Here is a 13,453-nt window from a genome sequence, read left to right as displayed (position 1 = left end):
TTTACACAGATTTCAAACCTCAAGTTTCACTAAAAGCTGTTTGGAGGCTTTTGGGCACTCTACGCGATTTTTATCGAAGCTTGAGGCGAGATATGAAGCGATAAACCTTCTGTCGTGAAGCGAGGTTCTTATCGGCCGCACAATCGCTTGCATTTACGCACACCTTTGAACCTGGGTCGGATTGCTGCAATGGTAAACAAGTTATATTCAAACCGGCATTTTATTGAGTGCCTTAGTTGACATACCTAGAGGTTAGCATAAAAACAGCAAGATAGTAGAACGCCAGATATTTGACAATAAACAAAATTACTTTTTCCGGTTTGAGTCTCAGGCTATAAAATCTCAGGATAAATGCGTTCCCGCCACTCGAATTGTCTGCAAAGGAGTTTTGCTGCTTCTGACGTTTACTTGTTCTGATGTAAACCAGGACCCTGTGAAGTTTTACATTGGGGGAATTAAAATCTGCCCCAAAGCATGCAATGTGTAATGCAGGTGTTCGCATAAAGCTCTACAAAACAACTATAATTGCACGGCCTCAAAAAGCTACGGTTTGTGATGAAAATACCCATTTTTAGAGAGGGGGCATAAGCACCCCTTACACCACACTACGGATGACCTTGGCAAAGAGCAAAAAACTCAAGGTGATTCTGCGTCAGCGCGGTTTATCAGCGACCTTTGCAGAATGATGTGGTCGAGATAAGACTGAGGCGATATGGAAGACATCATTGCTTACATCAGATCAGAGGTTTCATAAAAGTGATACGCCGCATTTAACTTGGAGCTGTAAAGAACGTGATGAACATCTGTTCATGCTTTTTTGCCTCGTTTTGTAAACCGTGTTCCATTGTGCTTCAATTTTAACTGCGCTTATATCTTTTACGTCCCATAAAACCAATCAAAAGAGATCACTGTTAAGCACTATAAAACTTAGACAACTCAAGTTTTTCGGCCATATAACCAGACCCTAAAAACAAGAATTCATAATTTCGTGTGGCAAAATATGTGGAAATCGTGCACCTGGACGACAAAGAAAAATGCTTATAAATCAACTGAGGGACTTTCTGAACATCAAAGCAGAGAATATTTTTGAATTAGCAAGAAATAGTAACATATGGAGAAAACAGTGTTTCATGGCAGCCGAAGCCTGGTTCAGGCATGGCACTGAATGATGATGATTTTGTTAAATTCAAAGTTCTTTGCCCTGGATAAGATTAGTTGAATTGGTTATTAAAAACGTGGCACGCATACAAAAAATTAATTATTGTCGGAAAAAAACAATTTTAATATTGAACATTGATTTTCAAAAATTAGACTGTACAAATGAAGTTCAAATAGATTTCAGTCACATTAACTGATGATGATACAATGTGCGACACATAACGAAACGTCTTATTTTAGACGATGTCGTTTTAATCGGCGTTTTTTGCTTCGACGTTTATTTTGAAGCTACATTACAGATCCGAGCATAGCGTACCAAAGCGAGCAATACAAATGAACTGCATTAAAACAAATTTAGGCCAATTATTAATTTCAGGTCGAGACTCCCACAACATTGCAGAAGGTTGTTGAAACTCCCATGTCAAAGCAAATGTACCACTTGTCACAAGAGGGATCGTAGACTTCAACCGATGTCTCGTTATGTCTGTTAAAAAAAAACAGTTCGGGTGAAAAGATGATAAAATAAAGATTTTATAGCTTTAACATTGGGAAGAGTATGAAAGGTAAATCAGTCAGCACGCCCCTGATATTAAAGATGCATTTGTCCGCTATTTTGTGCGAACAACTAATAAGTTGTGGCTTAAATTTGTTGAAATGTACTAAGTTAATGTTTAGAGTTTAGACTGTTTTAACAGCTACAATGCTTAATAGGTTACTTGAAATAATAAAAATATCAAATCCCACACAGAAGTAGAAAGCATAAATTAAGGTTTCGATTAACTCTTTGTTCATTTTAATATCATTTTTTCAACAGATGTTAAAAATTAATAAATATTAATTTGAAACGTTCAAAATGCCACCTACTTCTGTATGAGCTTTGATATTCTTAATAGGTCTTACTACAACCTCCAGCCATTATGCTCTCAAGATAAAAACATTACAGTTCTTTTCCCTCTCTATTCTTTTAGTTGGTGTTTGGATGCTTGTCTTTTGCCTTTTAGCGTTGCAGCTGTTTGTTTTAAGGACATTTTTTACTGTACTGTTTTGTCATTTCACTACATGTTGCCTCTTACATAAAAACTGATGATGCCTGTTTTAAACGGTAAAACATATAGTTTGGTGATATTTTCAATTTTTTGACGTAACAGTTTTAATATTTAACTGATTTAAAACCAAATATTTTCTGATTCCCAGTAACACGAAAGTGTTTTTCATGATGTTAGTTAGTGAATTTACTTGCCTTAAACGTATTAAGTTTTAAAATTTCACTAATGGCATAAAAGTTCAAAAAGGTGCTCACCCGCCAACAACATAAATCTTTCCTCGTGATTCGAACGCTCCGTGTGACTTCCGCGCAACATTCATTGAACTAATCTGACTCCATTGGTTAATCTTTGGATCGTAGCGTTCAACAGAAGCAACCCCGCAACCCCATATAAATGCACCGCATACTCCGCCAATAGCGTAGATGTGTCCACGACAAGCAACTGCTGCCAATTCATCCCTTGGCTCAAGCATGGACGCAATCTCCAACCAGTCCTCGCCATCAAACCTCTCGCAAACTTTGAGCCGCGAAGAGCCATCATGACCACCGATGCAGTAAAGGAAACCTGTTGGTTTGGTAACTTTAACGGTAGTTTATGTTGCAGAAGCTGTTTTTTAAACAAGGTTTCCGAGTCTAATGCCTTTAAGAAGTTTGTACACCCCAGAATTATATAAAATAGAAAAATACTGAATTATCTTAATTGTTATTTAGTAATTGCAAGCTTCCCTGGCAGCTTGCAAGTGAAAAAGGGCTTTTACTAGCTTTTTCAATACAGGTTTTTTAAGCCAAAATAAACTTTGGCAAGACTTTTTTTCTGTTTTTACAATATTGAAAACAGAAATAGTATTTGTTACTGGTAGAAGAAATTGAGATCTTAATCATTAATAAAAAAATTAGGTTATTTCTAGAAAGTTTAAATGTATGAAAACAGTATATTATGTAATATTTTTAGTTATCTCTACCAACTGGGCTACATGGGCAAGTCAAGAAACAACCATAACACCATTCCTCAATCCTATTAGTACAAACAACTCCATATAGGTGGTCCACAGTTCCGTAAATAATAGTTTTATTATTTTTCGCAAACCTTCAAGTTCCACCATTGCATGATCCCTCCTTTCGTGCAACATTTCTGGCGCTTCATTCCACGTATCAAGGTCCACATTGTACACATAACAGGATGATAAGCAACTGTTGTATCTAAAATGGACTCCACCGCTTACGTATATGAAACCTGGGGTACAAATACCTTTACTTATATTCAACCAACTTATTACCGTGTATTTTTTGAAGTAAATTAAACTTTTATAAAACTAAAGTCATGCATAATGGGGGTTGAGGGGGGGCACAAAATGCAACATATTCAAATTGTTTAAAGTGCATCATTTAGGTAAATAACCATTTTTTTATTGTAACGAATCTTAAATTGAATTGAAATTTACCATGCCATTTAATAAAACCCGACTTTATATAACTGCCTACAACGGTTAAAGTTCTGCGAAAAATCAGTTACAAATTCTTTCAAAATATTGCTTTTAAAAACTTAAGTGTTATTAAATATAGAAAATCTTTAATGTTGTGTTGCAGAGATACACACGTGTAAGATTTCAGATGTTTTGTAACTAAAAAAAAATCTTACCATAAAAGTTTTAGAAATGAAAATGTTTTTTGAGATTATCGTAGATAAACAAATTGCATTCCATTATAGTCACCATTCATAACAGCAGATGCAGCAAAGTAGCGGTCAGAAGGCAAATCAGCTTTTTGTATCCATTCGGTTCGATTGTCGAGATCAAACATTTCAACACTTTTCAGGTTTTTTCGTAACTCAGAAGTAAAACCTCCCCCGATAGAAAACACCTTATTCCCAAGCATCACTGAAGTGGATTTAGCTCTTCCATCGTGAAGTTCCTGTTTGCAAAAATCTACGTTAGATCGAGTCAAATATTTATAAACACAAGAAAGAAATTAGTCCTAGAAGACACCTCAAAGATTTGTTAGTGAAAATATTGTAGACATTACGCAAAAAAAGAATCAAACTTTTTGCTTAGAGAGTTGAAGTTGGATTTTGTTTTTTTACTTTGTGGTAAAGTCAAATTAACACAACATTAGCTAGACTCTTCCTAGTATTCTCTATTGCCATACCTTTGAAATTTCTTAAATGTAACATATTATTTTTGTAGCTGCATAAAAAAGCTAAGATAAAAAACATTATTAAAATTTAAAAAGAAACAGAAATGAAAATTTGAGGGTTCTACGATGTATACTTTTTTAAGCTTCAGACAAAAATCGATCTAAAACATGCCATAGGAAACCAAAAAAGAATAGCGGCAAAAACAAGATATGTCCCGAAAATAAATTTTCGGCCCATATAATTTGTGTTAGAGCTTCAAGAAACATAGCAGGATGAAAGTTTTGCAAACATGCTTGTTTGTGTGCAGAATTACAATTAACTAATAAGGTTTAAATTACTGGGAGAGTTTCCTCTTCAAAGTTTGTGATGTCATAAAGAATACAGTTACTTGTGGAACGTTCACCTCCAACAATCAGAAATTTGATCGCTGTGAAAATGTTGTTAAAAATGTGAAAAGTGACAAAACCAAGCATTTGCAGGTTTTAACAAATATGGTTTTCTGGTTTGACAATTTAAATAACTTAGATTCATGTTACTTTATATTTTAACTTTTATTGTTTTAAACAACAATGTAAAAAAATACTTTTTCAACAACAAAACATATCAATTGGTAAAAAAATTTAAATGTTAGTTTTTAAGTCAAAATTCTGGTTAAAACTAGCTTAAACATGTTTGATTTTTTATCGATTTATGTAGTATATGGAATTGAACAAGTAACATGTATAATGTGTGCCACTAACACTATGTCATTTATTGATAACACAAACTAATACTACACTGAATAAAAGTAAAAATATACACATCTATTTACCATGGCGCTTTTCAGCAATAGCACTCATCACCAACTTGCAGAATCCATGATTCTGTTGCACAAGATTCTAAAGAACAATGCTCCACTCAAAATTTTAAACACAAGCGTATAAAACAACATCATGATTGTTAATGATATACTGAAATACCAATTATTTTGGAAGAAATAAACAAAAAATATTATTTTGATGGAAATAATTAATATTTTTCAAGGAAATAGCCAAATAAAGATCATTTTAAAAGTGATACACAAATATCAATTATTTTTACAGTGTGTTTGCATTATGACAAAGCTTACAATTTTTTTAAATACAGAAGTGTATGTTTATGTTGGGTAAATGTATGTATGTTAATAAACCTAAGAATAAAAATGGCTCAATTAGAATGTTATCTAAACCAACCTCGGCCGTAACTGTGTCGCATAAAAAGCTTTGGGAAAAATGAGAAACATCAAGTTTGGAGAAGAGGTTTACAAACAGTTGGTTTCGAATTGTAGGTTGAAACTTTACCCACAGAATAATTGCAGTGTAAACAACCTCTTCATTAGCCTGTAATAAAATAGTGTAAAAGAAATACAAACGCCTAAAAAAAATTAAAAATATTAGGTCAATTTGACAACAAAGAATGCATATGTGATGATATAATTCCATTCCAAGTTTTGTGCAATCTTAAGCATTATAAACCAAAATTTCCACCAACATTGCTTTGTAAACAAGTCATTATTGAGACTTTGAAAAGATTCAAGTCCCAGTCATGTTTTCAAGTCCAACAAATACAAGTCAAGTCATTTGCAAAAAAGTCCAGTGCACTATCATAGAAGGCCAATTCTAAGTATAATTTGCACCGAAAATCAATTGCAATCTTTAAATAAAAGTAAGCATTTATTTCCACGTAATACTTTACTGAAAACAAAACAAAACAATAGTCTGTTAATTTCTTGAAATTAACAGTTTGACAGAAAGCTCAATTTAACTAAAATGAAAGCAATTAGTTTTGTGATTTATTTAAGCAACTAAAACCAAACCATTTGTCCAAATGACTCAAGATAGACATTTTGCCCTGAAGGCAACAATTTGAATTTGTTCTTGAATTAATTAACCACTTAAATTAATTAACCGACTTAAGTCAATTAACACTGTTTTTGCAATATAACGAAAATGACATTTTCTGACCTTGCCCCCCCTTCACTCTAGACTCAAACCAGCCTGTGTTGGTTTAACTTTACATCGAGGGATTGTGACATCACAGTGTCGGAATTATGAACAATGTACTTCCCACGTGTAGAGACCACGAAGCAGCGGTGCACGATTAATAATACGACTTTTAAATGTCCTTGGCCCAAGTCAAGTCATTTGATAAAATCATTTAAGTCAAGTCAAAGTCTAATTTGCACTTTCAGAACTTAAGTCACTGACTTAAGTCATCAAAATAAAGCTAGAACCAACTAGAACTTAACCCATATTTAAGAAAAATTATATACAACTCATTTTTTACCTTGATTCTGTTAATGTTGGTCACAACCATTAAATCTTCCACAGTCAGTTGCTTGAATGCATCTTGTTGAATAACAGTTGCCAAATTTTCTTCAATTACTTCATATGTTTTATCAACAACTTCATCAAGATTGTATTGCAAAGCATATTCCCTGGTTTTCAAGCAGTTTTCAGCATCAATATTTTTTTTCATAAATGAGCCACAAATAGCTTTGAGGTCTAAAAAAATGGGTTGCATTGGCTGGGTACTATGCTATAGCAATCTACTTTTAAAAAAATGAAACAAAATTAGTGCAAGTTTTAATCGATTTGGGTAAATAGTTTTGAGGTTGTTTTGAAGTAATTTATAATGACCAGCGTTAACTAACACCACACAAAACCAGTTCAAACTATTTTAACCAACATATGATTATCACCGACCTTGTAATTGCACGTAGTCTGAACCCTCCAATATATCTAAAACATTATCTCTAGTAATCTCCACAACACCAACGTAGCAAAACTCCAGGATATATTCCAGTTTATCATCATCCATGTCCATTGAAACCTCCGCATACTTTTCACACATCTAAGTAACATATATTAGGAAGCACAAACACATAGCAAAACCAGGATATATAAGAAAAATTGCAATAAAGAAACTACTAAAAATGATTTATTATATCTTATTAATGGTGTGATTTAGTATCTGATCAGAAGGCCATCTTTTTTGTTATTTATTAATTATATGGTCACCTCAATAATTAAATGAGTTTAAAGAAACCCCAGTTATTTAATATAATATAAAAATTATTTTTGTGATTACTTTAGGATCTATAAACAGAGATATTTTATTAACTTATAAAATATTTAACATTATCGTCATGCTCTGTTCTTTATATTTTATATCAGTGATCAAGCACACCAAAGGCTAACAAAACATAAAACATTATTATTCCAATGGCGAAGTGAATATAATTACATAGCATTAAATGTGCAATTTCATGATTTCAGCCGCTTTAAGCAGGATGGCCCAACTGATGAAACAATTTGGTAAGACTATGGTCTTCCCCACAGATGTATATATCTCATGCAAAAGGAAGTCAATATTCATCATTCATAGGCAAGCAAATGTCTTGCAGTCTTTTGACAGCATAAAATCATTTAAAGTTATTTGCTAAAAAACATATAACCATTCGGTAAAAAAGAACTGTGAGGGTTAAAGTAATGGCAAACAACAACTTGGAACAAGTCATGCAGGTTGAAAATTTAGTTTAACAATTTTATTTCCTTTAACGTCGCAAGTTAAAAAAAAACATTTCCCTTGTAAGTTGTATGCCTTTCCAAACTTCTCACAACGAAATAATTTCCAAATTGGTACCTTGCTGGCTATTTACCTCAACAGAAAACAGTTTCTTGAAGTACGGCGACCTCATTGCTAGAACAGCTTTATGTGCGACATGCCAACGTTTCTGTGCTTGTATTGTTACATCACAAAACTGCTGCTCAACTTTTCGATCTCTGAAAATCAACAAATTTTATCTCAATTGTATCGATTTTGTTTAAGATATGACACAGCTTACACAGCAGAATACTCAGATAGCAAAGCTAACAATTCAGGTCAGACACTATTAAAATATCTTGAAAGATCTATATATTTCACCAACAAAGTCAGTATATCTTTATTTGAATGAATTCATAATTTGAATGAGATTTAGCCTAAAATATATATATATATTTTAGGATCTTTCAAAAAGACCTAAAATGGATCATCAAATGTTTCCAGAATATATATAATAAAAAACTAATAAACAGTTTTAATGCTCTGGCCAACACAATAACAAATAGTTAAAAAACAGTTTTAACAACAATGTTTTTTAAACACTTAACTTTGGTTTCGCATAAAATGAATATAAACACTATTCAAAGACTTTACTTTTTTTATGTTAGGAGTTTAGCAGAAATGTATAATGGTATTCATATAATATTCAACTTAATTCAGACATATATCCCTTTAAAGTAAGTTTTACTACAAGTAAAAAATAGTTAAATAGAGGGCACATTCTGCACAACATAAAAAGTGTGAAATTTTAATTTCAACAATACTAGGCAGAATCACACAACACGAAAACAAAGATTAAAAAAATGTGTCATTACATCAGACAAGGCTTGTTATTCTGACCTATGGGGTAAATACAAACATTTAGATTAGGGTAAATTTAACATTTAACCTATAAACCAAAAAAAATGTACAATTTATTAGTAGAGAAAAAACTTGATAAAATAAACTTACTGATTTAGAAGGTCGGCGAGCTCTGCTTTGAAGTTTGTAACACTAAACCTTGCCTCATACATAATCCTGATTCAGTAGAACAAATAATTATAGTGAAATGAGAATCTGCATTTTATCTGTGGGTTTTTTAACTAGTTGATGTCATTAAGACAAATAACTTTACTTTGACATGAATGTTTTCATTTAATAATTTGTAGACAGTGTTGTAAACAAGTCATTTTGAAATGACTTAAGTCCCAGTCAAGTCGTTTGTAAAATAAACTTAAGTCCAAGTCAAGTCGTTTGTAAAATAAACTTAAGTCCAAGTCAAGTCGTTTGTAAAATAAACTTAAGTCCAAGTCAAGTCGTTTGTAAAATAAACTTAAGTCCAAGTCAAGTCGTTTGTAAAATAAACTTAAGTCCAAGTCAAGTCGTTTGTATAATAACTTAAGTCTAAGTCAAGTCTTTTGCTAAAATAACAAGCCAGGTCCCAGTCCAAGTCATCAGATACCCAAGTCAACTTCAAGGCATATCATTGACAAAATAATTTAACCGTTAAACTATTAAAATTGAAAAACTCGTTTGTTATGAGCCTCAACTCGACTAAAAATAACAAAAATGCAATATACAACTACAAAAATTGTTTTACGTGCAAAAATTAAGATAAATAAACCAATTTCATTAAATTTTTTTTAGTGAAAACACTTAATACTAACTCAAGTTATTTGTACAACGACTTAAGTCCAAGTCAAGTCATTTGTCCCAAAGACTTGAATCAAGTCAAGTTATTTTGGTCAAAAGACTTAGGTTAAGTCAAGTCATTGACTTAAGTCATTACAACACTGTTTATAAGTAAAATTGGGTTATTTACCTAAATCTTTACATTTTTTAAGATGACTTGGAATGGAATTTCATTTTGGTAACTAATGACTTAGACCTAATTATGTCACAGATAACTTGGGTTCGTCGTAATTATTTTGCACAGACTTTACTTTTACTAAACGTATTTTATAAATAAAGTGGATTAGACTTAAGTTATTTTTGCAAATGATTTTACTGAAATTATTTCACAAATAATGCAAATGACTAAATGTAGGTCATTTCCATATAAATTGTTTACAACACTGATGTCCATTAAAACTTAGGAAGTCTTAAACTTGAACGCTGAAAAAAAAAAACAATGGCGTTTTTATTCAGTGAAGCGTGACTCATAATAACAATGCACTTTAACACTATCATTGAAAAAAGAGATATTATCGTTTACCGAGGAGCGACAAAAGGGAATTCCCCCAACTGAAAATTCTTGTTGAAATAACGAAATTTTAAATTTGCTTCTTGCGCCTACAAATCACATTTTTGACGATTTACTCCACAAATGACAGAGAAAAATAGTTTTTTTGGCTTATGAGTAACGAAAACTCGTTTTAACGTTGTCAGGCTTAGTAACTTGACAATGCTAAACAAAAAAACAGGAAGGAAACATTTGAAAACTACGCTTTGGCGTCATTAGTTCCTCATTTTAAAGCAGTTAAAGGCTCTGTTAATGCTCTTCCACATTTACTTATAAGTTTTGCAGTGTTGTTGTTATCTGCAGATTTTTTAACTTGCCTTTCAAAATGCCGATCGCTGTTGGTGTAATCATGGAGACCTTGAATGTTCTAGCTACAGACGAAAACATTAAAGTGACGGTGACCCAATCTCTAAGAGGGGGAGCAATTGCTGGAACCGGGGCAGTTGTTGGGGGTTTGCTTGGAGGTCCTATTGGGATGGCTGTTGGTAGGTATCCACTGTTGTGTTATACTCTAGCAAGTTTTTTTGGAGGAGGCTAATTAACTGGACACCACAGTAGTCCAAATCAACATTTAATCACTAGTAGGTCAAAGCGTAAGAGTGATCCGGTCAAATATCCTAAACCTCAGGTGTCTTTGTGAAAAGCCTCTTCCAAATTGTATCATGCACACCGATTTTCCCATATGATAAATAAGCCTTAAAGTTGAACCCGATCATCCTTTTTTTGGCTCTGCACCTGCGAGATCTTTCATATTTTCCAGACATTATGTTGTGAAATGTGAATACTAACTATCTGCTTGAATATTTCTTTTTCCTATAGCTGTGCAAAAAGTGTGGGTCATTAAATATATATTTTCAGGCAACTCTTTTGCCTGTTTCTGAGGTGCGTCCATACACGCTTATATATTTATTAGCATTGATTTTTTCTCATCTATTTATGACTTTATGGTCTATTAGTCGCAGAATGCGCCTATTGGATATTTTATCAACTTGTGACAGTATGTAAACACCTTAGTGATTATTCATCAGTTTTTACTACTTTGTAGTCTGGGAAAATAACCCCACGGTCTACATTTTTTATGTTTGGCTTATTTTTTTTTACATTTTTTATGTTTGTCTTTGGGGGAACATTTATTTTAAAATGAAACCAATTTCTATTTTATGCTGAAATTATGAACTTGATATTAAAAGGACTAGCAAAATTAAAGTTCTCTGGTCAAATCTGTGTCATTTTTATTGCTGTTTTGTAATACAACCTACATAAATCATGGGAAAACTAGATCAGATATATATTAAGTTTCACGCTTTTGTCCAAAATATACAGCTCTCAGTACAAATAGGTATGATGAATCTATGACTGCAGATACAGAATCTTTGTCAAGTTTAAAAAGCCTATAATGAGTTATTTAAAAGCCAGTTTGTATTCTGTTCCTGGTGCACACCTTAATTGCTATTTACACACTTAAATTTTGCAAAAAGTTAAATTGTTGTAGGATTTTAAACCTCCAGTGTGCAAAAAACATGATCGCAAACCTCAAGTTTGTCGCTGACAACCCAAGAACTTGGCATAAACTCGTCATGAAATGAAGACTGGTTTCGAGGGATGCACTAAACACAATCTTACAACAATCCAAATAAATATAATTTCAGACAAAAATAAAAAACGCAGAGCACTGTTTACATTACAGGAGGCACTATTGGTTCAGTGCTAGGTGCCGGTACGGCCAAGGAGTTTAAGCCTCTACCTATCGTGCTAAAGGAACTTCCTGCACACAAACAGCAGGAGCTTGCAGACAAGATGCAAAGAATTCTAGGTTCAGTTGAGGCGCAAGATGCTTTCATGTTGATTGCCTTCATTCAAGGAAGCAGTGGTCTGCGTATGCAAGTGCTTGCGGCACTCAAGGATTATGTTACCACTAATCTTGGCATGACTGTTGACTGTTAGGTGGTTCTTTGAAATTATAACAACAAAGTTTCAATTGGTCTTCGTTTTATACATTTGTGTGCTCTCTCGACATTTTATGTCACTCTGTCATGATTTCTGTTTTTATGATAGGTTTTGTTACCAGTTCCTTGTTTCAATCTGTCTTCATTTTTGAATTTGTGTTGTCGTGTACTTTGTGTTAGCATTATATTTCACTCTCTGACCAAACTTTTAAGGAGTTTTTATCACCCAGTGACCCAGCAATAGATTTCAACCTATTTTTTTAGGCCTTTAAATATATTTAATGGTGCTTAATTTTTTCTAATTAATTAAAATATTAACACAACTAGCTTGAAAGTTTTCTAAAGAAAATTTTTTTTTTTTTTAAACAGAAATATGGGGGAAATTACTTTTTGTGCAATTTCGAGATATCTTTTCCCGGCGATCGCATTATAGCATTTGTAATTTCTTCAAAGTGTGTGTTTTGTCAAAATTTTGTAAAATGTACTTCTTAAACACACTATTTACTACTACTACTTACTACACATGCTAACAGGTGAATCAAAAATTGTGCAAACTTGATTTTTGCAAGCTAATTCTGTTATATGATAACTACCTACAACGATATTGAGTGAATTTTCGTATTGTTTGATATATCCTTTTGTAAACATTTATTCATACATCATGTTCATGCTTCTTGTTTTTGATCCTCTCATTTGTGTGCACCAAGTGCAAAATGAGCTTCTTAAAATGTAAAAGCGTTTTTTATTCAATAAATTAATCACTTTTACCACTATTATTGTTTCATCCTGAAATATAATTTCCTTGTTAATAAAATGCCTTTGAAACAAATCTTAAGATAATGGCTGGAGGTTGAAGTTCGACATTAAATGAATATCAAAGCCCATAAGTGAGTTGGATTTTGTGAAGGTTTTAAAAAACTTTTAACATTGCATTCATTTGAAATGTTGAAAATATGCCAGACAACAGACATAATAACAGCCGGGGTCAGATGAATCGATGACTTAACAATCTTTTACTAAATGCTTCTCTAATTTTAACTTCTAATAAATCCTATATTGAGATTTATTCAAAATGCTACTTACTTCTGTATTGGCTTTGAAATTCATTTTACGTCTAACTACAACCTCCAGCCATTATCTTAAAATTTATTCGAAACTTTTACAAAATGCTTTCTACTTCTGTATGGGCTTTTAGTAATATTCATTGTTGTTAAAAGTTTAGATTGTTCTACTAAACCTTAAGACACTAAGACAGTATTATTTATAAGACAACAAAGTTTAATGGAACAAGAACAGGAAGATATGAAACAAAGCAAGCACGATTT

At 32.6% G+C, this 13,453-nt stretch overlaps 3 protein-coding genes across 3 annotated transcripts; 1 reads left to right on the top strand and 2 right to left on the bottom strand.

The window, feature by feature from the left end:
* Positions 1 to 61: 61 nt before the first annotated feature.
* Positions 62 to 3,493, bottom strand: LOC146134764 (kelch-like protein 35). Its single transcript, XM_083395337.1, has 3 exons — positions 3,291 to 3,493; positions 2,459 to 2,768; positions 62 to 1,642 (listed from the first exon to the last, which is right to left on the bottom strand). Exons 1-3 carry the CDS (start codon positions 3,331 to 3,333, stop codon positions 1,531 to 1,533), a joined length of 465 nt encoding a protein of 154 aa, XP_083251463.1. The 5' UTR covers positions 3,334 to 3,493; the 3' UTR covers positions 62 to 1,530.
* Positions 3,494 to 3,499: 6 nt separating this feature from the next.
* LOC146134763 (kelch-like protein 7) lies at positions 3,500 to 10,021 on the bottom strand. The gene is made up of 9 exons (XM_083395624.1): positions 9,372 to 10,021; positions 8,913 to 9,173; positions 8,017 to 8,140; positions 7,061 to 7,208; positions 6,642 to 6,859; positions 5,549 to 5,695; positions 5,149 to 5,215; positions 4,676 to 4,764; positions 3,500 to 4,114 (listed from the first exon to the last, which is right to left on the bottom strand). Exons 2-9 carry the CDS (start codon positions 8,972 to 8,974, stop codon positions 3,878 to 3,880), a joined length of 1,092 nt encoding a protein of 363 aa, XP_083251750.1. The 5' UTR covers positions 8,975 to 9,173; positions 9,372 to 10,021; the 3' UTR covers positions 3,500 to 3,877.
* Positions 10,022 to 10,414: 393 nt separating this feature from the next.
* LOC146134762 (protein C19orf12 homolog) lies at positions 10,415 to 12,465 on the top strand. The gene is made up of 2 exons (XM_083395451.1): positions 10,415 to 10,667; positions 11,870 to 12,465. The coding sequence occupies exons 1-2, from the start codon at positions 10,508 to 10,510 to the stop codon at positions 12,124 to 12,126; spliced, it is 417 nt and encodes a 138-aa protein (XP_083251577.1). The 5' UTR covers positions 10,415 to 10,507; the 3' UTR covers positions 12,127 to 12,465.
* The last annotated feature ends 988 nt before the right edge of the window (positions 12,466 to 13,453 follow it).

The sequence above is a fragment of the Ascidiella aspersa genome, chromosome 8 (genome assembly GCF_963924565.1).
Source record: "Ascidiella aspersa chromosome 8, kaAscAspe10.2, whole genome shotgun sequence".
Taxonomy (NCBI): Eukaryota; Metazoa; Chordata; class Ascidiacea; order Phlebobranchia; family Ascidiidae; genus Ascidiella; species Ascidiella aspersa.
The sequence above is the reverse complement of the archived record's forward strand: the minus strand, read 5'-3'. Positions and strand labels throughout refer to the sequence as shown.